General features: G+C 54.9%; 2 protein-coding genes and 1 long non-coding RNA gene across 5 annotated transcripts in view; 1 reads left to right on the forward strand and 2 right to left on the reverse strand.

Moving 5' to 3' along the window:
• The window catches only part of ABTB2 (ankyrin repeat and BTB domain containing 2), a 165,326-nt gene extending 159,587 nt beyond the window's left edge, over nt 1–5,739 (forward strand). The window contains exons 15-17 of the mRNA XM_029956112.1: nt 3,410–3,478; nt 4,092–4,205; nt 5,457–5,739. Of these exons, the coding sequence (XP_029811972.1) occupies nt 3,410–3,478; nt 4,092–4,205; nt 5,457–5,654 (381 nt within the window). The 3' untranslated portion in view covers nt 5,655–5,739. The remainder of the gene's footprint in view (nt 1–3,409; nt 3,479–4,091; nt 4,206–5,456) is intronic.
• On the reverse strand, nt 7–8,690 carry LOC115305978. The gene is made up of 4 exons (XR_003915117.1): nt 8,331–8,690; nt 3,251–7,664; nt 1,847–1,912; nt 7–1,215 (listed from the first exon to the last, which is right to left on the reverse strand). It is a non-coding gene; the product is annotated as an uncharacterized LOC115305978 (long non-coding RNA).
• Nucleotides 8,691–10,923: 2,233 nt separating this feature from the next.
• The window catches only part of NAT10 (N-acetyltransferase 10), a 31,631-nt gene continuing 17,310 nt past the window's right edge, over nt 10,924–25,244 (reverse strand). For all 3 annotated transcript variants that reach the window (XM_029956109.1, XM_029956110.1, XM_029956111.1), the window contains 17 exons: nt 24,312–24,436; nt 23,706–23,856; nt 23,339–23,435; nt 22,078–22,194; nt 21,199–21,300; nt 21,029–21,103; nt 20,341–20,457; nt 19,393–19,526; nt 19,124–19,172; nt 17,449–17,545; nt 17,253–17,363; nt 16,328–16,500; nt 15,740–15,859; nt 15,255–15,353; nt 14,802–14,875; nt 13,841–13,924; nt 10,924–11,707 (listed from right to left, as the gene is read on the reverse strand). In XM_029956109.1, the coding sequence (XP_029811969.1) occupies nt 11,596–11,707; nt 13,841–13,924; nt 14,802–14,875; nt 15,255–15,353; nt 15,740–15,859; nt 16,328–16,500; nt 17,253–17,363; nt 17,449–17,545; nt 19,124–19,172; nt 19,393–19,526; nt 20,341–20,457; nt 21,029–21,103; nt 21,199–21,300; nt 22,078–22,194; nt 23,339–23,435; nt 23,706–23,856; nt 24,312–24,436 (1,837 nt within the window). In that variant the 3' untranslated portion in view covers nt 10,924–11,595. The remainder of the gene's footprint in view (nt 11,708–13,840; nt 13,925–14,801; nt 14,876–15,254; nt 15,354–15,739; nt 15,860–16,327; nt 16,501–17,252; nt 17,364–17,448; nt 17,546–19,123; nt 19,173–19,392; nt 19,527–20,340; nt 20,458–21,028; nt 21,104–21,198; nt 21,301–22,077; nt 22,195–23,338; nt 23,436–23,705; nt 23,857–24,311; nt 24,437–25,244) is intronic.

A 25,244-nucleotide genomic window follows, 5' to 3' on the forward strand; every position in this document is an offset into this window, starting at 1 on the left:
GAGTCCTGAGCTCTGACCACCGAACAGCTGCGTGGGCAGACAGACAGACATGTAAGGCCCAGCACACATGCATGAGCCCTCATGCCTCAGGGCAAGCTCCCCGCAGCACAGCCTGGACTTCTCTGTGGTCCCCATGGCCAGCCCCCCGCCCCTGCCTCCTGCACATGACCAAGCCTGCAGGCGGGGCCGGGGTGGGGCACACTTTGGGAAGCAAGGTGGGGGCTGCTCAGCCCCTCCCCAGCCTCAGACCCCAGCCAGGCAGAAAAAGTCCGGTGAGCCTGGCGTGGTTGTGGAAGACCAAGGTCAGGTCATTCAGTCCCTAAGCTCCAGAGAACATCAGAGGGTGGTGCGTGATGGAAACCATGGCTGGCCGCCAATCGGAGGGAGGAGCCCCGGCTGAGAGCTCCTTTTTGGAAAGTGGCGACTACAAGTCTCGAGGCTGTGTGGTGGGCTCCGGCCGCAGGGACGACCCCCAGGGGCTGAGTCCTAGGCCAGGGGCAGCTGGGCTGTGGGTGCAGGGCCCAGCCTTGCACAGGACAACTCTGTGCCCTAGGGGGAGAGGTCGGTCTCATAGAGGCACAGGAAGCCCCCATCCACATTGGCCTTGTTCCTCCTCATGCTCCCTTCACCCACCTACTTGGCATTCGCCATCTGTGGGCACTGTGGGGATGGCACTAAACAGGACCGAGTCCCGCCCACCAGGAGATGGGACTGCAAGAGGGTGAGCGCGGGGAGCACAGGGAAGGGCCATCGAACCCAAGTGTGCAGAGGCCGTCCGGGACTGGGGCAGCGGGCCAGCCACTGGGAGCCCCAAGGGGGGACCATGTGCACGGAAGCAGAGACCAGGCCGTGTGCAGGAAACGCCCTCTGATCTAGTGTGGTCAGTGGTTTAGAAGAACATCCAGAAACAAGTCTGAAGCCGCCCCAAGGTGCCATCACATGAAGGGTTTGACCTTTAACCTACAGAAGCTTAGTAAGAGGTCACCTTCGTTGTCACTTAGGCAGGCGTGGCTCCAGGTGCTTGGCCTGTGTTCCTCAGTAAAGCTTCATAGCATAGCACAGTCCTGGGAGGTGTAGGTGTATTGTTACCTCTTCACAGATGAAGAGTCAGAGGCACAAAGAAGTTGAGTAACTTACCTAAGGTCACACAGCTGGGGAGTGATAGAGCCTGAACGTTTCAGAGCAGCCTCCAGCACCTACCTGGCCTTCACAGCACTGGGAGGGAAGGAGGGAGCATGGGAAGGAGTTCATTAGGTTTTTGTTTTGTTTTGTTTTGTTTTAATTTATTTTTGAGAGACAGAGATAGTGTGAGCAGGGGAGGGTCAGACAGAGAGGGAGACACAGAATCCGAAGCAGGCTCCAGGCTCTGAGCTGGCTGTCAGCACAGAGCCCGACGCAGGGCTTGAACCCATGAACCGTGAGATCATGACCTGAGCCGAAGCCGGACGCTCAACTGACTGAGCCACCCAGGCGCCCCCATTAGGTTTGTTTTTTAAAGAAGGAAACAGGTCCAAGGAGTTCTGAGCTACGCCCTCCAAGAGAAAGATAATGCAAGCCACATAAAACAGCATAGAGAGACAAGTGAAATTAATTGTAATATATTTAACCCATCATAGCCAAAATATTACGTGATCAATATAAAAACTAACGACTGTATTTTCATACTAAGAATGTAAAATATAAGCATTTGAAATGCAGTGTGTATTTGACACAGCACATCTCAGTTCAGACCAGTCTTATTCCAAGTACTTAAAAGCTAGATGTGGCCTGTGGCTATAGCATTGATCTTGCCAATGTCACTGCTGACCGCACCTGGGCCTTAGAGGAATAGCCCTGCTGGTCTTACCTGGCTTTTGACCCCAGCCCTGTCCATGCAGCACCTGCGGCCTCCTGTAGTCAGCTCCCTGGGGGCCTGTTCAGGACCGAAGGAGACCCTGCCACCACCTCTGCAGCTGACCCTGCCAGAGGCCTTTCCCAGAGCAGCCTGTCGGGACCCTGGGGCTGCCAGGCTTCGCACAGTCAACCTGCCTCCGCCTCCCAGCCTCCAGCAGCGAAGTTCCCAGGGAATTCAGCCCTGGCTGAACACCATTTAAGTGACTTCAGGGAGATGCAAGGCCACAGGTGGCTGGGCCTTGTCAAACCAGCCACTGAGCCATGGGGCCTGGGAAGGAGAGCTGCAAGTTTCCGGCCTCCTGTCTCTCGGCCCACACCCAAGGCCACCCCTTAGCCATCGAGCCTGGGAGACCCTGTCCCCCAGCCTGCTCCACTCCCAGTGCTAGATCGTCCTAGGCAGTCCTGCTGGTGTTGTCCTGAACAGCCACTCCATGCCCAACATGGGGGACGCCACCTGAGGCGGACACCTCCTGGAGGGACAGACACCTCCATCTCTGCTCCAGCAGGGGCTGCTGGAGGCCCACGGGAGCCCCTCTCCCGCCCCCCACCCCCACCACCTTCCCCACTCTGTGGGGAGGGACTGTCTCTGGGGACTGACCTCAGGCCTGGGCAGGCTGGCCATCTCCCCACTTTCTCCCCCAAGGTTGAGCTGCTTCCTAGACCCTCTGGTGCCTCTTCCAGCCAGGCGGCCTGCTCCTAACAGAGCCCAACTGTGCCAGCCGGAGCCGTGTTTATTTACACACTTGCCAGCTCCTTGCTGGGGCTGGTTCTGCAGCCAACCAGGGCCATTTTTCTTTTTCTAACTGGGAACCTCCCAGGCTCCAGCGTGATTGGCAGAGATTGTGACAAACCTCAATGAAATTAAATGTAGTTTCCCCAGTCCTAGGCCACCTCATTTGATATCCGGGCCCTCTGTTCCCATAAGCCCCAGGTCTGGGCCAGGCTGTGAGGTGACCTCTGGACCAGATCTCTCCCCAGCTCTGTGCTTGCTTTCCAAGGGAACAGTTCCAGGGGGGGAACAGGGTCTGGCTCTCACCTCCACGCTGGAGTCCTAGCACAGCCGGAAAGTTGGAAGCAGCTTCTGAGGGTAGCCCCCCTCCTCCCAGGCCCCTATTTACAATTTAGGTAAGAAGAGAAATGAGCACTGTGTTGCCTGGGAGTCTGCTGTGGGAGTCAGAAGACCCGAGTGACTTGAGTCCATGCTGCCTTCCCTCCTTGGGCCTCAGTTTCCCCATCTATGAACAATACCTTCCCTTCTGGGCTCACAGGGCTGTTGTGAGGATCAGAGTGAAACCATCCTGTGGGGGGAAGCTTGTCATACAAGCAGGAAGTCAGGAGGGAGAGTCTCGGGGCTGACCTGTAGAGACTGCACGAAGTATCCGCTTCAGTGACCGGGTGATGTGCACGCATCCACATGTGGGGGGCATGGCCAGGCGTGGGACGAAGTGCAGCACTCTGAAGCCAGAGGACGTGGGGGCCACGGGCCACACGGTGTTCATGCCTCTTCCCGCTGCAGATGATGATGCAGTACCTGTACTACGGAGGGACAGAAGCCATGGACATCCCAGCTGCCGACATCCTGGAGGTGAGGTCCTGGCGCTGGGGGGACATGGGAGTCGGTGCGCCCCCTGCCTGGCCTCTGGTCTCAACACCACGCTCAGAGACATGGCATTGGAGAGCCAAGGAGGGGAGGTGGGCTCTTCGAGGACATTCTGATTCCCTGCTGTCCTTTCTCATCCAGTGACAGGGAACTGGGTGCCCACCGCCTCCTGGGCCATGCCTGGGGTGGGGAGCTGGAAGGCTCCCCAGTAGAGATAATAGACCCAGGAGGATCATAGGCAACAGGGCCTCCCACTCCCCTCCTTGCACTTAGAAAATGGAGCCCCTGCTGGCCAAGCGCCTGGCTACAAGATCATGTAGACAAAGCATAAAGCTTTTAACTGAAGACCTTCTGTGATGTCAGGAATCCCAACCAGCGTCTGTCACCCATCCTGTGCCTTCCAGGAAGGTGTCCCAGCAAATACCGAGGTGGCCTGGAACAGAAATAAATCCGTCCTCAGACCTGACCTGCTGAGGCGGGCAGGGCCCCGAGGATTAGAACACAGGGCCCCCTGCACGAAGCAGCTCTGTTCTGGGATGCCTGGGCCACAGGCCTGGCTGCCCACATCCAAGGCTGCCTTTTGCCCCCTCCTCCCCAGCTGCTGTCGGCGGCCAGCTTGTTCCAGCTGGATGCCCTGCAGAGGCACTGCGAGATCCTGTGCTCCCAGACCCTCAGCGTGGAGAGTGCCGTGAACACGTACAAGTACGCCAAGGTGAGCCCGCCGGGGCTTAAGAAACGGGGGCTGCAGGGCAGCTAGAGACCTGGAGGCAGGTAGGAAAGCCCTCTGTAGTCATGCCACTCACGGACCCCAGTTCACACTCCAGCTGTGCCAGGCCAGGGGTGCCTGGGGCAAAGGACTGAGCTTCTCTGAGCCCCATCACTTCCCCAGGTTCTGCTTTGATTCTCCCCCAACCTGTCCTCCTCAGTCTTCCCCCCTCCTCAGCAACAGCATGGCCATCTGCTCAGGTGCTTAGACTCAAAACTTGAGGATTTCCCTCATCTAGGCCAGTTCCCTGTGAACACATCCACAGTCTGCCCACGTGCCTCTCCTGCCCCAAGCTACTGCCCCCTCTCCAGACCGTGGCACTGGCCCGGCCTCTCCCTTTCTGACTCTCACCCTGCAGTCCACAGGCTTTTTGAAAAGCTTTAGGACCATGTCACTCCTCTACTTAACACCCTCTTCCTACAAATCTTCCTCTGTTTGCAGACTAAATACCATGCTTGACACAGCCCCTAGACTCCACCCACATCTCCCTTTCACCCTGTGCTGTGGCTCTATCTCAGCTAGCGCCTGCCCTGGGTGTCTTGTGACAACCATCCCCCCTTCCGGGGAAGCACCTTCCTGAGCACCTCACAAGGCCCGCCCACCTCCCCTGGCCCCGCTGAGGCCCTGCCGCACAACCATCACCTGCCCGTGCGCGTCCCAGCACTGACCACAGTCTGTTGTAACTTTGCTCGGTCCTCTGGTTTCTGTCTCCCCGAAGGAGAGCATCAGCCCTAAGCGCACACGGCAGAGACCTGGACCTCAGAACTTGGTGCCCAGTGCCTGGCCCAGAGCCGACCCTTGATATTTCTCGAGTTACCGTAGTTACTGAGCATCAGCCAGGTGAATTGCTCTGGTGCCAGGCCTCAAGCCAACCCCCTGACCCTGCCATTAGTGAGGGAGCTTCTGCCCCAACAAGGATGGCCACCATTCAGTGATGGCGGCAGTGGGAAGTAGGCAAAGAAAATGATGGGGCCAAGAACAAGTGAGGTTTCTGGTGGCACAGTTGGGATTTGAACCCACATTAGTCCAAGCTGGAGGTGATGCTTATGGAAGGAGTCCAGATCAGGGAAAGGCCAAGACTTGTGCTGGGCCACAGTCCATGGGTAATACCTGGGGGAGGGGAGAGGGTGGTTTCAGGTGGGGCCGTGCCAGGGCTGTGCTAAGGCTGTGGCTCTCACCACCCCCCCCTCCCCCCAGATCCACAATGCCCCCGAGCTGGCCCTGTTCTGTGAAGGCTTCTTCCTCAAGCACATGAAGGCCCTGCTTGAGCAGGACTCCTTCCGGCAGCTCATCTACGGCCGCAACAGCAAAGTGCAGGGCCTGGACCCGCTGCAGGACCTGCAGAGCACCCTGGCCGAGCGCGTGCACTCCATCTACATCACCTCCCGGGTGTGAGGGGGCTGGGCGCACAGCAGGTCAGCACACCCAGCGCCCTTTGAGCCAGGGCTCTGTCTCGAAGCATCCCAGGAGGCATGAGAGGCTGGGAGCAAGGGCTTCCAGGGGACGTCTGAACAAGGACGTAGCCAGGGCCCGTGGATGGCTCACGGCCCTGTGGAGGGGGCAGGGGCACTGGCTGAGGCCCTCCTGGAGCCAGGCTTATGGGACTCAGTTTCCACTTCTTTCTCCAGCCCTCCTCTCTGACGTCGATATGTCCTTAGGCAGGTAGATGTGCTCTGAGCCCTCCTGTCACTGGGCAGCCCCACCTTCACCCCTCTGCCCCAGAGCTGTGTCTGCCTGACTAGTAATGGGCAGATAAGGTCAAAAGGTGGCCCTTCCCTCCACTCCCAACCCCCATACTGTTTGCACCTTGAGGGCCGCAGTGTACTCACCCTCTTGTGCCACTTCTCTCCTCCTGGAGATCTGTGGCTGATTCTGACTCACCTCTGCTTGAAATAGCTTCTGACCATGCCTTCCAGGCGCTAACTGCCCACAGTCCCCAAGCCTCCATAAGCTCAGACCTTCCCATCTGGGGCTCCTGGCGGGGTACGGGCATCCTGATGAATGTAGAGAACACAGAGTCTGGGCCCCAGGCCACTTCATGCAGAAGCTGGTATTTTTCCTCAACATCATGTCAGAAAGGCTGCCCAAATCCCTGAACTTATTCCTCAAGGCTGTGCCTCTGAAGCCTTGATATGAGCCTCCAGGGGGCCTGAAGATCCCTGCACAGATGGTCCTCTTTTCGTTAGTGTCTAGGCCCACAGAGGCCCTCCTTTGGGGACCACAGACCTGCTCAGTTAGTGGTGGAGCAGTTCCCCAACTGATGCCTTCAGAGCTTTCAGTCTCAGCCCAGGGCGGCATGGAGGAGGCCGGGGGCCTCAGCTTGTGTTGCTGCTGGTTTCTTTAGGGGCCAATTCTGAAACCCCATGCCCAGATTTAGGCCGCCTCTGTGGGCTCAGGAAGCAGACCCCTAAGTGTACCCCTGGCTGAGTCCTTCAACTTGGGCTAGAGAAGGGGCGCTTCTCACTGGGAGCTGCGGGTCCTGGGGGTGTAAAGGGTGGGGCACCGGTGGGAGGGAAGGGCCGGGAGGAGACCTGCTGCTTCTCACCTACCTGCCCTGGGCCTGCTGTAGGCCCGGACTTCCCTAGGGAGAGGGGCAGCATCAGGCTGGACACTTGTCACATTTATGGACCAGACACTGGGGGAGCATTCCAGACAGCTTGCTCTGGGTGTCGTCTTCTTCAGGCTGTCTGGCTGCACCTTAGAAACTATTTATTCACCAAAAGCCCTGGGCACTTACTTCAGGAGGTGTCACTCTGGTTACCTTGAAAAGCCCCTGGGGGCTTGCAATCTTGGAAAATATTTTTGACTAGCTGCTTGAGCTGGATGTACAAAGGAATAGGCGTTATTTTATTGCTGTAATATTGTATGATACTGTAACTATACATTAATGTTGTCACTTATTGTAAATGTACCATGGTTTTATTAACAATAAACACTTGTTAACAACGACCTTGGTCTCGTCACTCCTGATAGAAGGTTACTGAGAGCTGGGCAAGAGCCCATTTAGGACCAGGAAGAGGGCCCAGGGCTAATTCCCTGGTTACTCAGGCTTCCTGCTGAAAGCTGGGTTGAGGCACCCCACTACTCCCCTCACCCAGGACCGGAGCTGCACCGGTCCCCCACCGGGCCCTGGTGTTCCTCTTCCATCAAATGAAGTAGCTTATGAGATAAACTTGTTCCCATGTGTTAAACAGATACGTGCCATTGATCAGGACAGAGAAGGTGTTGGTGTGTGGGGCCTGGAGCCCACACACAGGAACAGCAGGGGCTCTTCTGATCTCCCCTGAGCTCACGCCACCCCGTGGCCCTCACGTGGGAGCTGCTGTTGGAGTTGACAGATGTTTGCAGACCTTTGTACCATCCAGGCCTGTGTGGCCCAGCGAGGTGGAGACAGGGCACGTGCGCCTGGTAATACAGGGAGAACAGTAAGCTGGTGACTGGGGCCCAAAGGTCTGGGACTGGTTGTAGTTTAAGCACAAAGTCCAGGTAGAAATAAAGGTTGTTTTTTTTTTTTAACGTTTGCTACGTGAGGTAGGAAGAAAAATTTCTAGAAACATGAACCCAAGTGCTGTGGTTCGGAAACAGGCCAGAAGCCAGGAGTTGGGGGACAACATGAAGACCTCGTGGGGTCAGCTGCGGTATGTCTGGGAAAGCCCTGATGCCCAGCTTTGCGGTGTGGGGCCCTGGCCCAGGCGGGGAGAGGACTGCGTGGGCCCACAGCGCCCTCTGGGGGACACAGGGAGGAGGCGCGGCCCTTGGTGCCATCGTTCTGGGCAGAGGCCCTTATAGAGGGAGGACAAGGATTGTCCCTGTCATCCTGCCATCAGCAGGAACCACCCTTCCGGTGTGGTTTCCATCTTCCCCACAAGCCCCTCCCCTCCTCCCCCCTGTAGGACGCGCCTCAGTCAAGTACCCAGAGAGCTCAGCCATTTTCTCTTTCAGGGGCAGAGAAAAGGGAAGGCCATGTAAACCCTTTGAGCCCATGTGTAGCAGAGCACACTAAGAAAGCACTTCAATCACAGAAATAAGGGCTAGAACTAGAAGAGACCTGGGGGTGTCTGGTGACCTTACCCCTGGTGGCTGGGCCATGTCCTCAGGGCCACTGCTCCAGAGCACGGGGCCACCTCCTCCAGCTGCCCGCTTCTGCTATTAGCAGCCACAGGCATGTGATCTTCACGGGCGTCCCTGGATGGGGCTGAGACCATCCATTCCGGACTCGTGGGATTGCTTTCTCCAGCCATCCTGCAGGAAAGAGAAGGCTGGCACTAGGCATCTGGAGCCTGGGCCTTGTCCCCAAAGGAAACTCCTCCAGACGTGAGGGTCCCCTGCATTCCTGCCCCTGTTCTTCCCTCCCATCCTTTGCTCTCTGCTGGTTGCCCAGTGGCAGCCGGACACCAGGATCATAGAAACGGTTTCCTTCGCTGAACCACCTGAGCCCCGTAGGAGAGCCTCAGGCCTTCCCTTTCCCGCCACCCCCCGCCCCCGCCCCTCTGCAGAATCCACAGGACATTTCCTCTACCCAACTCTTCACAGAAAGGGGCATGCTTCTCCCAAAGCTGAGGTCTGACCCTCCTATTCAGGCCAGAGGGGCTGCAGCCCCGCCCTCCTCCAGGCATACAAACTGGCTGCTGGTGTTAATGGCCCTCAGATAATAAGTCTACATTTTTCCAATGCCAATCACTTATTTCCTCTGCCCTCCCCACCCCAACAACCCCTTCGTGTCCATCTCTTGGTCACTCTGGAGTCCTTAGGGACTGCCAGGGCCAGATGAGCAGTCGAAGCACGAGGCCAGCATTAACCCCTCCCAGCTCAGGAGGATGGAGACCATTTACGAAGTCTTTGTTCGGGCTCCTCCAGCTCCCTTCCCTGTCCTGGTGACAGCACTCCTAGCCAGCCTATCTGAATGCATTTCGCCAATGAGATTTCCTGAGACAGCCTAGCTTTACAGATGTCACTGTCTGGGGGCCAGATGGTGAGGTCTGGGGGAGGTATGCTTTTTCAGGTTTGGAGGGGAACCCAAGACCACAATCTCAAAGTGCAGAGACCTGTTTAGGAACATACGCTTTGCAAATAAAAGGGCCGGCACTGTACAGGGCAGGCAGAATGCTCACTTCCTCTTTCTGTCCCAGGGAAGGCTGTCTCCGAGAAGAATGACCTTGTTGGAAGCCTGAGAACCGGACAGGCCACACCACAAAGTGCACCATCTCCTTGCCGCCCAAGTGGGGCTCTTCAGCTTAGGTTGTTTTAAAATAAAGCCCATCTCCCGAAGCCTTACTAAGCTTGAGTGTCACTGAGCAGGTCCCCTGGTTATGCAGACGCAGCCACACGACCCGGAGGCTTCTTGAGCACCTGCCACACGCCAGTCCCCACTGTCCGCTCTTCACACAACGCTCCAGGAGATGGGAGCGGTCACTGCCACCTGCATCTCACAGATGTGGACCTGGACAGCCGGCGGAGGAAAGTGGCGTGCCCAAGGTCACAGTGAGGCTCAGGGCAGAGCAGTGTTGAAGCCAGGTCTGGCTTCCCAGCACATCTCCCTGCATCCTGGGACAGGACACAGGCCAGGCTCCCGGGCTGGAGATGCCATGCAAGGGCTCCGTCACCTGTGCCCCCACACCCATGTGGGGACATGGCTAGATAGTTCTAAGAAACCACCCAGCTCTGGCCATTCGGGATTCTGACTTTGCTTTTAAGTCACTCTCCTAAGAAAATCACTTGAAAGATAGGCTTGGGCACTCACCTGAAAAAGAGTGGATCAGAAATTCTCACTGCCCCTCTCGGCGAACTTTCCTGCAGGCCTTACAGAGGGTCTTTGGACAGGAACCTGTGGATCCAGGAGACAAAAGACCCCTAACCCTATGTAGGCGAGGTGCAGGGGTCCCCAGTGCGGGCAGAATTTGCTCTCCTTGTTGTGGGTGTGAGCCTGGGAGGTGTGCATTTAATCTTCTTTGTCCAGAAGTTCCCATTCCTTCCGTGCCAGGAACCCCGATTACACAGCGGGGTTGGGGAAAGGGTTTCTGGACTCCTGGAAGAGCAATCCTTTTAAGTTCTATGAAAAGCCGAGGAAGGTCAGTGCCCAATGCCTCCAGGTGAATTTTACACATAAAACGGCCAACAAGCACAAAGCTCGAGGCTGACGCAGCCAGGGAGCTGTGTGGCACTATCACCAGCTCACCGCGGGGTGCAGGGGACCCCCGATCAGAACAAGGGCACAACGGAGCCCACTTCCACCTCGAGCTTTCCTCACCTTCAGTGACAGGGATAAAGAACAGACCTACAGAAACCAGCAGGGACCTTCAGGTTCAAGGTTTCAGCAATACTGGACTGGAATTGGAACCAGAAAGTAGACACCATCAAACAGACACACCAATGTATGTGTGAAGCCACCACACAATTCCTGTCCCCAACAGAAGGGACCAAATGACCGGACAGAAGCTTGGGAGAAGCACAGCTAGCTGGCTTCCCGGAGCCACAGCATGTCCCTTGGAAGGACCACAGCTGGCACAGTGGGTGCCGGCCACTTCTCCAACAGGCTTCTGGGTCAGTAAGCCCTGGCCTCAATACCAACTCCTTCTGGGATTTACCGGGCAGCCGAGATCCACCAGGAGAAACAGTGCGAGGCGCAACTCCCACCCACGTGGGCTCAATGAGCACCCACAGGCACTTGGTCTTTCTAGCTTGTTGTTTATTAAAATAGAGTATCTCCCCCTCACCCCTGCTAGCAAAATGATCTTGCACGTTTTTTCCCAAATAGATGAAATAACAGATCTGGGGACCCAATATCATATTCTCCCTAAGTGAAGAGCTCAGGCTTTCCTGGACACAGGGCAACACGCCCGCGGAGCCAGAAGAACAGTTTACACACAGCACAGTCCTGCGCACGAACAGCGACCTGCCACGGCCACGTGGTCGGACCAGAGCCCCTGATGCTCTGGGCCTCGACGAGAGGCCCAGGGCTCCACCAGGGGCCTCCTGAGCATCACCAGAAGGCTGTGTATTTAAATGTCTGAAAGGGACAAGAGTCAGTGTGGCTTCCACACAGGTGAGAGGAAGCAAAGTGTGAACCTGTGGGGGGAAAGGCCTGGGCGGGGGGTGGGGGAGAGACAGGCCCCCGGCTGCACCAGAGCTCTGCCCGACCGTCCAGTTCTAAGCAGACCAGCGCAGAAGGGACGTTGCCTTAAGCCAAGCTCAGCCTGCAGACTGAACTCCCAGCCAGCTTCCAGGTCTGATGGGGACTTCGTGGCTTTTAGCAATCAGGCCAGCGCCCGGTCCGGCTGGAGACAGCTGAGCAAGCCGGGGCCATCGCCTTACGCGTCAGCCATGGATGCCCTCGCTCCTATTTCTTACGCTTCAGTTTCATATCTTTTTTATTCTTCATGTCTCTGTTTTTCTTCAACTTTTTGTTTTGTTTGGGTTCTTGTTTGGCTTCCAGCTTCCTTTTCTTGTCGCTAGAGAGAAGACAAAAACCAACCATGAGCAGGAAGAGAAAATGAAATACGCACAGATCTGTGACATCTTTCAGACTGCTTCAGGCTTGCTTTGCTTTGCCTGGAAAAGGGTTTTCACCATCTGCAACATTCATGAGACAGAAATGCTCTCTGCACACGACACTGCGCTGGGGGGAATGTGCCAGCCAGCCGCTGCCCCGCCTGGGCTCCTCCGTGCAGGAATAAGTCTCTCCCCACACCGAAGTCCGCATTCTCTTTGGAGTGCGAGTCACTCTCCCCTCCCAAGACCTCAGGAAACCTCTAGGGGTCACAAGGAGGAGTCCCTCCCAGCACTCCAAAGCAGACATATCATCCCAATGACCCCCAGGATAGTCTCTAATACAAAGCAGGGCGTTCCCAAGAACACCCTGTAATACTTTCCAGTGTAGTATTTTATTTTTCCTAAATGAGAGGGAAACCGAAAGGAGTAGGAAGTCAGGTTCCACGTTTCGCTGCCAGGGGAGGCCTCGCTGACAGCTGAGTACCGGAGTCATTCAGCAAATGGCTACCGCCTTCCTTCCCTCTTACAGGTTAAAGGTTCTCTCCAGGGGGATTCTGCCCTGGGAACAAACACCTCCCTATGAGGAGAGACAGAACAGTTGCATCCACGGACCACTACCATCACCTGAATGAAATGACCTCTCAACAAAGAAAAGCAAGGCTTCAAAGAACATAACAACAGGTATCAGTGTTTTTATCTCCGAGAGTAGAACTGAACTCAGAGAGCTTCAAGCAGATGAAGCACAAAAGCTAGTGAAAGCAGGAGGCTCCTCACCAGCAGGGACAAGCCAAACGGCAGGAAAAGCCAAGCTCTTGAGGAGCGCGGAATCAGCGGGGTCCACACCACACATACCCCAGCCTTTCGTTCCAGTCCAAGCCACCATGCGCAAGGCGGGAGCCATCACGGGCCCTGTGCCGCCTCTGCTATCCTGCCCAAACCAGACGGAGGCTGGCATCACTGCTGGAACCTTCAAAACACCACAGTGACTCACAGAGACTGCAGGAGACAGTATCCGATTTCTGAGATTACAGTTCCTAGAATCACAAGACTTCTTTCCAAATCAATCCCTCAAGGGACCCATCCTATGGCAATGAACCCACCTCCCCACTAGCCCCAAACCAGCTGTGGCAGCTCATCTCCAGAAGCCCAGGGCAGGGGAAACCTCGTTCTCTTCCTCGGGAACTTCCACACAGGTTCACGCCGAGGAGCCCTGCTCTACAAATGCCCGCCTCTGCAGAGCAGCAGCTGGGGGGGAAGGTTTCAAAGCAGGGTCCCCTCCTGGGACCCCCGACTCTTCCCAGTGGGCCCCAAGGGGGAAACTATTTTCACAACAACACAAGCACACTGTTAGCCTTTCGCTCTCCCAGCTGTCCGTCTTCCAGAGGCTACGGGGTGGGCGACGGCACCAGAGCGAATGCAGGAGCAGACGGCCAGCTGCTTTCTATTAACCCAGACAGAATTTGCAAAACATAAAGGTAAAACAACGCCACTCTGAGATTTTTGTGTGAAAAAAAAAATATTTTTCCAAGCAACAAAACCATAATGAGTCCATCATTGTTAATTTTGGATGAATTTTTTAATTTCTCAGTTTACTTCTAATGTGGGAAACATCAATAGCTATAACCCTCATAAACAAAAGCCTTTGGGGGGCCCTCAATTTTTATGATGCAGAGGAACTCTAAGGCCCAAGACTTGGGGGCCACCAGCTTCAAGGAAGGGGAATACAGCAGGTAAAACGCCAGCCTCGGCAGTGGCCACGCCTGGGCCTGACCCCGGCTCAGCCTCTTACTGGCTGGATGCGTCTTGGGAAGTGACTGAACACCCTGGAGCCTCGGTCACTCCATCTTTAAAGCAGCGCTGGTAAAAGTAGCCACCGCCGTAGTGAGAGTGAACAGGACACCGCACTGATGCCCACAAGAGCCCCATGGCCCTGCCTCATCTGTAGGAAATATGACACCAAAGGAGCGACTCTGAAGGAAAGAGTGGTGACTTGTCCCTCAAAGCTTTTGCTTCGACCTGTTTTCTAATCAAAGTTGCTGAAGGAGCTGAAAGGCCAGAAAGGCCCTCCAGCCAGGAGTCTGTTGGGGCCTCACCTCTTCAGGCTGACAATGGAGGTGTTCTCCCCAGCTTTGTTCAGAACTTCATTCCATTCTTCATCATCCCCACGGATTATGTATCTAAAAAAAAAAAAAAAAAAAAGGGAAATCTCAAAGCCTGCTTGAAAGAAGGGAAGTGACAACACTCCCACCAGCCGTGGCCCACCACGAAGGCCTGGCCAGCGCAGAGGGAAGGGGCGCTCACAGTCCAGGGAGCCTCAGGAGAGCGAGGAGGGCCGCGGCCCGCCAGGGGTCAAACTCTACCCGCCCAGCAAGGGGAGCCCCCTGCGGCCCCACCATCATCCTGCTCACTCCCGCCTCGAGGCAGGTGCCCACAAGTCCCAGAATCATGCCTATTCACCCCACCACACCCCACCTCTCGAGCCACCAGCCTCAGCAGGTCAAGGTTTTGATACTGTGAATTGAGGGCAGAGCTCAAAACCCTGCCCAGGGACCGCCCAGCACCACTGTCTCAGGTGTCCAAAACCTACCACTTCTAAGGACTCAGTCAGAGGGCTACAGGTCAATGAGGCTTGGAGGCCACTAATTCTAGAATATTCATTCACATCAACCCACGGAGTGAACAACATTATTACAGCTTAAGCTCAGGGGCACTAGGAGTCCCAGTCCACAGAGGGTTCCAGAACAAGGGGTTTTGTTGTTTTATTTGTAGGCAATAGAATCTTTCTTTCAATAAGTTCACATGCAAAACCCAAACAGAGAAAGGCAGTCATTGAAAGTGGATGTTCATCAATCAGCACCCCTCCCTGGGGACCTGCGGGGACTCCTCAAAACATGCACAGAGAGAGTCAGGAAGGTTTCAGCTGTTCATGCTTCTAAAACGGTGCATGCAGCAGCTGCCAGGGCACCCGGATGTGGATGAGAGGGGCCTGTAGACAGGGCCCCAGGGCCCACAAAGCCACGGCCCCTGCTCCCCACGAGCGGCGCAGGGGCTTACTGAGAGAGGTCCATGTCCTTCAGCTTCCCCACTTCTTTCCTGTGTTTCTCCTGGAACTCCTTTGCTGCTTCATCCTGCAGCCAGAGCCCCGGAGACGGAGGTCAGGGCCGAGCAGAGGACAAATGACAGAAAAAGAGGGCAGAATATCACTGTGACAGCAGACAGCTCTTTCTTCTCGGCTCACCCCCGCCCCCCGCATCAGAGGCAGCTCTAACTAAAACAGTATCAAACGTGTGTTTGCAAACATCTGACAGGACAAACAAGAAGTGTCGACGGCAGCGTCGGCCCGCCTGCACCACCCACTCGGGGAGTCGCACGCCGAGGAGTGAGAGCCCACGTGCATGCAGGGTGGGAGGTGCAGGGAGCGCCAGCCCCATGGTGGCAGGGCGGAGGGCTCTGCCCGCAGGGCGATGGGTGCGCCTCCGATGTTGCTGGCCTCCAGCGGGAGCCTACCAGGTCATCACTGAGGGTCTTCATCGTGGGCTCCATGACCACGTCCTTCACCGCCGCCATCTGCTCCTCAATGGCCCTCTCCTGCACTTCGTTAAACAGCTGCAAGACAACGGCCGAGAGCTGACGATGGGGCGGCAGCGGGGACCCCCGTCACTCAGCACACACTTCACTTGATGAAGGGCACACACGTTCATGGTAAGAGTGAGACACAGACTGGAGAGACAGCAAATTCCTACCAGTGGTGCCGCTCCGGGAGAAAGCACGGAAACATTACAATAGAGCTGAAGGCCCCCACTTCTTCATCTGAGCGAGTGAGTGAGTGAGCGAGGGAGTGTGTGTGTGAGTGTGTGTGTGTGTGTGAGAGAGAGAGTGTGTGTGTGTGGAGATCTGCAACAGATATGGCCGCTAACATCTGTTTTAGGGCGGGGAGTAAGTTTGTTAAATTACCTGAAACAGATCAAAACCCTGCTCTCAGCTGACGTTACCTTCACCACTTTGCGGATGATCCGGTTGAAAAGTCCCATCAGCTGGCCTGAGGGCAGCTCAATCTCTTTTTCCAGCTGGTCCACAGACTTGTGCTGGAGGCCAATCCCCAGGAGAAGGGCCTGGAGGAGGGAAATCTGCTGAAGTGGCCCCCGGGACAGGCCCGTGCCCATTAAAGTGGCACCGAGAACCAGCCACTCTCTTCTGACCAGAGCTATCTGGTACAAAATATCGACTGGCACAGTCTACGTGGGCATCTTCCCTTTCATCCCGTTACTGAAACCACCAGGAAATGCTTCCTCTTCCTGAAATCCCCAAACCGATTATCCTGACAAACAGCTGCTTCACAGCTGCATTTTAAATTACACGGTGCCCTTGAACCTCTGCTAAGGTAGAGTCAGAATGAAGGCGAGGTGGTGGGGTGGGAAGAATGGGGGTTCAAACCGCAGCCCTTCCTCGCACTGGCTGTACGGTTGGGCACAAGTGCCCCCCACCTGTAAAACGGGGAGAACACTACCCACCTATCAGAGCACAAAATTACACCAGAGCAGCCCACTGAACACGGAGCACACGCGCAGCAGATAACCTACGGACTGGGCCGCGGACAGGGACAGGTCCCCCAGCTCGTTTAGGAAGTACATCCGGGAGACGGCCGGGATCAGGTCCATGATGAGATGGTAGTCCACCATGTTCCGGGAGTACATCTCCAGCCTCTTGAGGTCATAGGGGAGGAAGAGCGCTTCCAGTTCGGCCCGGCACAGAGCTGTACGCGCAAGAGGACCAGACACGTCAGGGCCCTGCCTAGCGCAGGCAGCCTCAGGCCACGCAGGGAGGGGGGACGGTTGGCAGGTCACCCTTGCTCAGAGTTCCACGCCAACACGTCACACGAAGGAAAGGCTCCGGCGCCCCTGGGTCAGACGAGCACAACATTCCTTCCCCACTCTGCCACTTCTCCTCAGGACCCAGCTTCAGTGACAGTGTGTACGCTCTGCCCGGTTTGAGGAAAACAGATTTTTCCTTAAAAATATAAACTGGCAAAACACACACACACACACACACACACACACACACACACACACACACACACACCAGAAAAACCTACAACTATTAATACTAATGATCCATTATGCTTTTAAATACTTGAAATATTCCAACGGAACTAACATGCCCAGAACACTTCCCATGTATCAGTCGCAGACGGTTGAGCACATATTCTTACCACAAATTCATGAATGAGGACGCGGAGCCTGGGAACTGAGCTGGTTACCCTAGCTCACAGCATTTAAATCAAGTTCCACAATTAACCAGCTATGTGACCTTATCAGACACCCAGAGTCTTGTTACAAAGATGGAAGGTACTGTGGGCACAGGTGCTCCTATAGCAGAGCAGGGCCAAGCTGGTGGCATCTCCCATCAGTGGGAGAAGCAGGCCTAGGACCATCCCTCAGTTCTTAAGCCCCCACCTCCACAAGGCCAGGCCACCACCAGCCGTCTGCCCCAGCCCGCCCGGCTCACCTGGCTGTGCTGGCTTCCCGATGTGCCGGTTCTGAATGATGTTCAGAGCCAGGGGAGGAGAGAAGGTGCTGAATTGGTAGGACAGCAGGGCTAGGAACCGCCTCCGGAAGTCTGTGGAGGAGGACAACCGCACAGCGTCAGAGGTCTGGAGGCCCCTTGCCCGTCACCTCGCTATCTCCCTTCCACTCCAATTTACCTTTCCAAAAGGCCGCGAGCCAGGCTCCCTGGTCAGCCTCATCCTCGTCGGTCAGGGTCTTCAGCATGATGCACGAGTGTTCCCCAGTCAGGTCATTCTGGCAACACAAATGCCTACTTGGTACCAAGAACACCCTTTTCTGGAGCAGCGGTCACTGCTGAAGGGCAGGAAGACACGGCGATCCCCTCTCCCTCCTCCCAGCTGGGAGTGGTTCAGATCGGCCACTCCCACGCCATCAGTTCAGGGTCTGAACTCAGAGTCATTACAGCGTAAACCCCACGTGGTCCAGTCAACACTGGATTTTGGGTAACTTACAACAAAACTCCCTGCCCCAGATCTAGAGTTCCTATACTGGCAACCAGCTTGCAAACGCAAGCCTCTTTTAGGTGCTAAAACAGGGAGCATAGCTTTTTACATTTTTATTACATAACAACCCCAAACCCCACACCACAGAAACATCTGGATTTCGGCCAGAGAGCATTCGTATAACAAAATATCCACACCATGTCACAAATGGGCGGCGCACCGCACAAGAGCACAAGGGTAAACCGTGGCCCATGCCGAACTCAATGGTCGGCACATCCCTGGCAGCCGACCAGCAAATTTGCATCCCAGCCTCAACCCAACACACTGCCAGGGACCCAGCCCGCCCGGGAGCTGCCCTGCCCACGCGGAGGGAGCCGAACACCCAGCGGTCTTCACTAGGCCCACTTCAAACGCGCAAACAGGCACCGCCCATGGACACTGGGGGCATTGTGCACTCCAAAAAAAAAAAAAAAAAAAATCAAACCTCCACCCGCTTCTCTCAGCCTCCCTCTCTGGGAAAACAGGGCTTCATCCTCCCAACACCAGCCCGACCAACTGACTGACACCTTCTGTGCCCAAACTCTCTGCCTTCCCTGATGCCGTAAAGGATGAGGTGGCCACCTCTCCCCCTGCACCCGGGGTCTGCAATCAGCCCATTACCTGTACTGTCCGTGTGATCTCTACAGAGTCATGCCCTACAGCAAACATGTTCTAGAGTCTCCCACCCGGTAAAGTCCCCTTAATGGCAGTCTCCCTGCAGCTCCCTTGTTTCTCTGCCCCTTTTACTTCCCGCATGATCGTCTATGTCCTCACTTCCCCTTCTCTCCAGTGAGGATGATCCCTCAGCTCTCCGGGAGCCGCCTTCCTAATTCTACCCATTAGAAAATAAGCTTTGTGGCTTACCTTACTCACTGCAGGTGATAGATTTCTTTTATGAACTCCCAGGAAGTCTCTCCCTTCCCTAATAATCCTCCATGGCTCTGTCATCCACATAGTCACACCCCTCCCTCAGATACCCGAGGCTGCCCATCTGCAAGCCTCCCAAAAACACTTGTTTCTCGTTTTACAAATTCCAGCGGGCCCCCAGGCTGCAGGACTCCAGAATCTGATAAACAAGTCCACTTCTGCCATCTTACAATCAAGCACTAAGCCAGGCACACACCACACATGCACCGCGCAGTGCGGGAGGGACACACGTGATGGCGTGGCCTCCCGGTGGCGATAGCTGTTTTGGTGTCCATCAGAACAAAGCTCTTGGAGGCAGGGGCACACATACTCAGAGTGTAGCAAGGGCACCAGGGCTCTATATAAGGACAGACCTGTCACCAACCGAAACTGCAAACCTACAACCCTCCTCTGCCTCACTCACCGGGGTCTGTCTCAGATAAACAGGAACAAACCCAGCTCGCTTCCAGAACCTGCAAAGGTAACAAAAAGAGTGGGTCACTGTGTGCACCTTCTGAGACTGACTGGCAAATGAAAATGGGAAGGGCCAGGCAGGCGGCAGGGGAGGGGCAGTGGTCACCAGGAGGCTGGCAAACACACCAGCTGGAAAGGCAAACACAGTCCACGGGATGCTCATTTTCAAAAACAAGGCCGCAGGGTGATGTGAAAGAGAAAGAGCAGGCAAATGCTTACTTGAGGAGCCTGGGAGTCAAGCCATAGGACACACCCAGGTAATCCAAGCGCTCAGCAGGCCGCTCATTCAGCTTGAGAAGTAAGGGAGGCAGGTCCTTGCGGGGACTGATGACCTCTTCCAACAAGCTGACAGCCTAAAAGATGCCAGGAAGAGAACACGGTCCACCCAGCAAAGGGAGAGAAAGCGTGGCGGCATTCCCAAGCACCCCTACCACACCACGCTCTGACCTAAGCACAGTTCAAACTGAGACAGGTTTCTCTGTTCCCTGGGTTTTAAAAAACAGGCGCACCACTCGGTCCAGCCATCAGTCCAAGTACACCAAACACCTGGACATGCATGAAACCACACTGATCCAAACCCAGAACGCAGGACAACAGCCACACAATTTAAACAGCCACACAATTTAAACAGCCATACAATTTAGGGTTCTGAAGGTACAGTTCTGTCACCAGATAGGTCTGTGTCTTGGGAAGTGACAAACCTCAGAGCCGGACCTTAAATATAAGCCCCTTCCCCGCCTCCCGAACAGGCTACTGTGAAAATCAAGTGAATGTGTGTGAGGAGCCATCACAGTTCCTGGCATTGATCCCCTTACCAAGAAAGACACAACTGCCCTGAGCGCGGGCTCAGTGCGCAGGGGCTGCAAGCTGGAGCATGCGCCGGCGTTACCCACTTGCTGAGACACAGGCCTCCAGGCCCCACTCCTGACCCTCTGATTCAGCAGGCCTGGGCCAGGGCTTAAAAAGCGGCATTTCTAAAATAGCAGCAGGTGATGCTGCTGATGCTGATCCGAGGTTCTCAATTCCAGTGTCAGCTGGAGATGTAAGAGCTTCTCCAAAAGAGGAGGAAATCTGCTGGAGCTCAGACAGCCCGGACCACTGGACAGTTCTCGATGCTCCTGAGAACCATCCTCCCAGGAACAAGGAGTTTGGCCGAAAGATGCTTACCTCGCTGCTGACGGTGTGAATTTCTTGTGACGTCTCAAAGACCTTTTCCTCAAGACAAGGGAATCTGCCCTCAAAGTACATCTGCAGCAGCTGCAGAGCTCGGCTGCCGTAGCCCATCTGTGAGCAAGCATGGAGGGAAACAGACAAAAGGAAGAGAATGTTCTCAATATGTCTACCCACCTCTATGCCCCTCGTATTGCTTCCAGAAAGCCTTCCCCCCGAGTCACACTGTACTTGGCAAAGAGAACTGATGAAATCCCTCAAAGAGGTCAGAACAGAGATCCTTAAGAGCGACCATGCTATGAGCCTCACTCTCACACCATCTAGCCTGAGTGTGAGGATGGCTGCCTGGGCTTTCTGATCCACAGACCAGCAAGCCCCAAACTGACATCTCCACAGTGGACTCCCCAGTGGGGATTTCTAAGAGATAGGAGGTAAGTGAAAAGTAGGTCAGGTTCACAAGAGCCCTGGCCTCACAAAGTAAGAGCAAGCGCATACAATCATGCTGCCCATTCGCCAACCCCTAGGACCTGGGGAAACTGGCCATGACAGAGGAGTGCCTGGAATTGCTTATTCCTTGACCAGCCTCCCCTTCATCCCACCAGATGCACCTGCCCTACCACGCTGCCAGCAAGGCGGCTGCAGCTGAGAAAGCACTGCAGGTCTGAGGGGCAGGAGGACACGTTACCCCTTGATAATCCGGGTGAACAGCAATGCGAACAACCCTTCCACCAGAAAGGCCGCCGAAGTCTGGGTCTTGGAACTGTGTGGGAGACACAGGCCGGGACGTGAGCGACAAGAACGCCCTCTGACACCGCCAGCTTCTCTCACTCAGCCATACCAGGGAAAGCGCAGCACCTGTTCCGACACGGTCCATGGAATCAGGTCCCCCGAAGCCTTCTTGCCTCGAGACAGGCTGTTCAAGATGGACTGGCGAGAAATCTCTCCCTCCAGGCACACCTGTGGGGGGAGCGGGACAGTGCAGACACAGCTCCGGGCGCAGAGCCCACTCACAGATCATCAGCTCCCGCTGCTTCCCCGACGAGGCGAGCTGCTTCCACTCCAGCTCAGGCTTAACCTTGGAGCTGACTTCCATGCTCAGTGGAAGTGTCGTGACTAGGCCCCATGAGCATCCGACACTGTCCTAACACAGCAGAACACAAACTCCGGGCCCAGAGTGCAAAAACTACACTAGAAGAGGGTCTCCACACCTGGTGCGCATGTGCAAATATCACTTAAGACACGGGATGCTCATGCAGCTCTATATGAAATAGTGCAAATTCACAACGACTCTAGAGTCTGAAAGGAGAATGCTTATACACAGTATGGTACGTGCATAAATATAACACAGCCTTTAAAACATTTAAAAACTATAAATTATTAGTTGACACACTGCAAAACAAACAAACAAAAAAAAGCCTAGACTACCAAACACTATGATCCCATGCTTCCAATCTGCATTTTCTAACTACAGAAGTACATGTGTTGCTTTTGTAATAAAGGAGGAAAACAAATTCTACTTGAGGAGGAGCTGTGAATCACACATGAGTGGCCGGCTCTGAGTTTCACCTGTCCACCACCAGCGGGGTCTGGGTGTTCGCTTCCACACATCCGGGCTGCCTCACTCACCCAGCTACGCGGCTCCGCACCGGGGACCAACACTTCCCCTCCCAAGACACAGTTACTGAGCATTAACCCTTGATTCCTAAGTGGTCCCCCAAACGAATGCCACCATACCTGGACGACAGCAAGCACTTCAGGAAGAGCATTCTGGGTGGGGGGCACAGGGGGCAGGAGGCAGAACAGAAGGTGGGCAGGCGCATCAGAAAGCATCTGGAGATCATTGGGGGAGTTCTGTAAGGGAACAAACACATCCATCAGCACCACTCTCTTGTCCGTTACTCGGGCCACGCTGGAGTCACTGGCTGACTGGAGTATCACCTTCCCCAGAGCCCTGTGGCGAGCTGAAACCTGGCAAAGCACTTATCTAGTATCTTGGCCGCCAGCCTGATACTAGAACCCTCCGAAATGGCCTCTGTGGGACTTCGCCTCAAATGTTTGGGGTCATGTCTCCACGAGCGCTGAGGCTGCAGTGGGCAGAGGACTGCCTAGTTAGCCCTGCGCAGTTCACAGCGGGGGAGTGAATGTCTCACTTCCCAGAGAAGAAGCTATTTCAAGAAAACCTATCACCACTTCTAGCACCAACTCTTCAGTCTCCTGTTACGGGGCATTCACAAAAATGCTACCTAGACACCGAAGAAGCATCCTTCCCAAAGTGCCCTCTCATCTTAAAGACTTTCAAATATTCTAAACTCTCATCCAGTGCTCCATAAGAACAGTCTGGAGTTGGGGGAGGGGGGACCTGGGTGGCTCAGTTGGCTAAGTGTCCAACCTCGGCTCAGGTCATGATCTCACAATTTATGAGTTAGAGCCCCACGTCAGGCTCTCTGCTGTCAACACAGAGCCCGCTTTGGATCCTCTGTCCCCTTCTCTCTCTGCCCCTCCTCCAATTGCATGCTCGTGTGCTCGCGCACACTCGCGCTCTCTCTCTCTCTCTCTCTCTCTCTCTCTCTCTCTCTCTCTCTCTCTCTCTCTCTCTCAAAAACTAATAAAGGTTTAAAAATAGCCCAGAGGTAAATACGACCAGGTAACAGCTGCTGCGTCATCTGAGCCTGTCTGTTCAGCTGACAAGTGAGAGACAGAAGAACCCATTTTAAAATAGGCCAAGCTTTCCAAGCTCCCCACCCACCAAGCATGGGGCTACATGCAGGAATTCCACACTCTGTAGGCAAAGCTAGAAGCCCAAGACAGGCCTGAACAACGAGGGGAAATGCAATCCCTCCAGCAAGGTCAGTGGACCTTGACAACATCAGGACATTTCAGTCCCAGTAGAATGGTAACCTGAGCCACGGGGAAATAGAAGATATGAAAAGCCAGGTAAAGGGCGACTGTCATCAGAGCTGAAGCTCACCCACTTCAGCTAGCTGCAGTTAGTTACCTTGTAGTGAGAAGCCACATAGAGGGCCATAAGCCTTTGGAGGAAAACTTCAGAGGCCTTGTGGTAGCAAAAGAGGGTATCTCTGTTAACGTAGTAGCTGGGTCTGGAGTTAAGCAACCAAAACAAAGAGAGCCCAAAACAGGACACACTGCTTCTGAAGGGAACCTGGGTGTGTAGCTTTCTGTCAGATTAGAAGGAAGAGCCCTGTGTCCTGTACAGAACCCATTAGGGAGGGAACAGAGAGAAAATGGAGAATGTTTAACTCCCCCCTGTCCTTAGAGCAGCAGCCTATGAAACAAAGGGCCAAAACCTCATTCCCCCACCGCCCCCACCCCCCCCACAGGGCTCAGAACACCAGGGAGGATACAGCTCGCAGGCCTCAGGCAGGGGGCAGCCCGAGACGATCCGGGGAATGCTGAGGCAATCCAGGCAGAGCAAGTCGTTCAGCCACTGCTCCACCACGTCCCCGGGGGCGTATCGGATGGACTCCTGCAGGGAAGCCTCATGCAGCGTTCGCGCTGCTCCCCACAACACACACACACACACACACACACACACACACGAGAAACAATTATTAAACGTATTTTGTCTACAAGAGCAAGGCAAATATTCTATATTCTTTGTCACGTGATGCCTACATAACTACCACTTAACAATGTAAACTGAGTGGTTTTAAACTGTTCTGGGGGATGGATGTTCAATTTGCCATGACACTGACCCCACAGGGGTCTAAGTCAATGTGACCGTGCCCTGAGGCAGTAACAAACAACAGCCCAACCCAGAAGGCCTGGGTCAGGCTCCCATCTGGTCACTGGCTTGCTATTCCTTGGGGAAAGCAACGTCCTGGGGACCCAGCCCGCGTGCCTGATGGTAGGACAGTTTAGTACTGCCCATGGTGGCATGAGGAGATGATCCAGCATGAGAATCTGCGGGGACCTGCCGTGGACGGGCCTGTTCAGAGCTCTGGGGGTACCTGATGCCAGTCTGGCTGTCGCTGTGGCCTTGTTCTCAGCAGTGGTGCTGATCTGGCTCTGGGCACTCTGTTGACGGAGTTGCTGAATCAGCTTGAGGGACAGGGACCGGCCAGTGCCCTCGTAGCTAGGAGCAAAAGCAAAGGCCATCAGGCACGAATGAGGTTCCAAATCTACTCTCTAGAAAGGACAGAGAACCACCTCCTTCATCCTGCTGAAACTCCACACTCACACTCGCTGCCAACAGTCCTGCTGCCCTTCAGACTTCCAGAGGGGCGTCCAAACGCCCAAGGAGACAAGGCGGCCAGCTCGGTGGCAGCACCTGGGCTCAAGTCTGGCACATCTACTTAGTACCTCTGGGCAAGGAACTCACCACTCACTTTTAGCCTCATCCTCAAAAGGGGATTATTCTATACACCTCAGAGGACCATGCTATGAACTGAAAGGACCAGAAAGATGATGTGTAAAGCCTTCAGCAAAATGAAGTAGAACGCCCTTAAATGGTCCATGAATGAGAGCTACAGAAGTAACATGCTTGAAGGAAGGCAGAGAGCGCTTCCAGTTTGGAACATCAAGACTGAATAAACCAATAAACCACCACACTTAGTAATTCCTTTAATCACTACCTTCACTGCAAAGGTGACATGAAACAACTAACAGGAATTTTGGAAAAAAAGAAATAATCAGTAGGGGCGTCTGAATGGCTCAGTCAGTTGAGCGTCCAACTTCAACTCAGGTCATGATTTCCTGGTTCATGGTTTCAAGCCCCGCATCGGGCTCTCTGCTGACAGCTCAGAGTCTGAAGCCTGCTTTAGATTTTGTGTCTCCAGCCTAGAGCCTGCTTTGAATTCTGTGCCCCCATCTCTCTGTCCCTCCCCTGCTTGTGCTCTGTCTCCCTTTCCCCACTTCTCTCTCTCTCAAAAATAAACATTAAA

This window comes from Suricata suricatta, chromosome 11 (assembly GCF_006229205.1).
Source record: "Suricata suricatta isolate VVHF042 chromosome 11, meerkat_22Aug2017_6uvM2_HiC, whole genome shotgun sequence".
Taxonomy (NCBI): Eukaryota; Metazoa; Chordata; class Mammalia; order Carnivora; family Herpestidae; genus Suricata; species Suricata suricatta.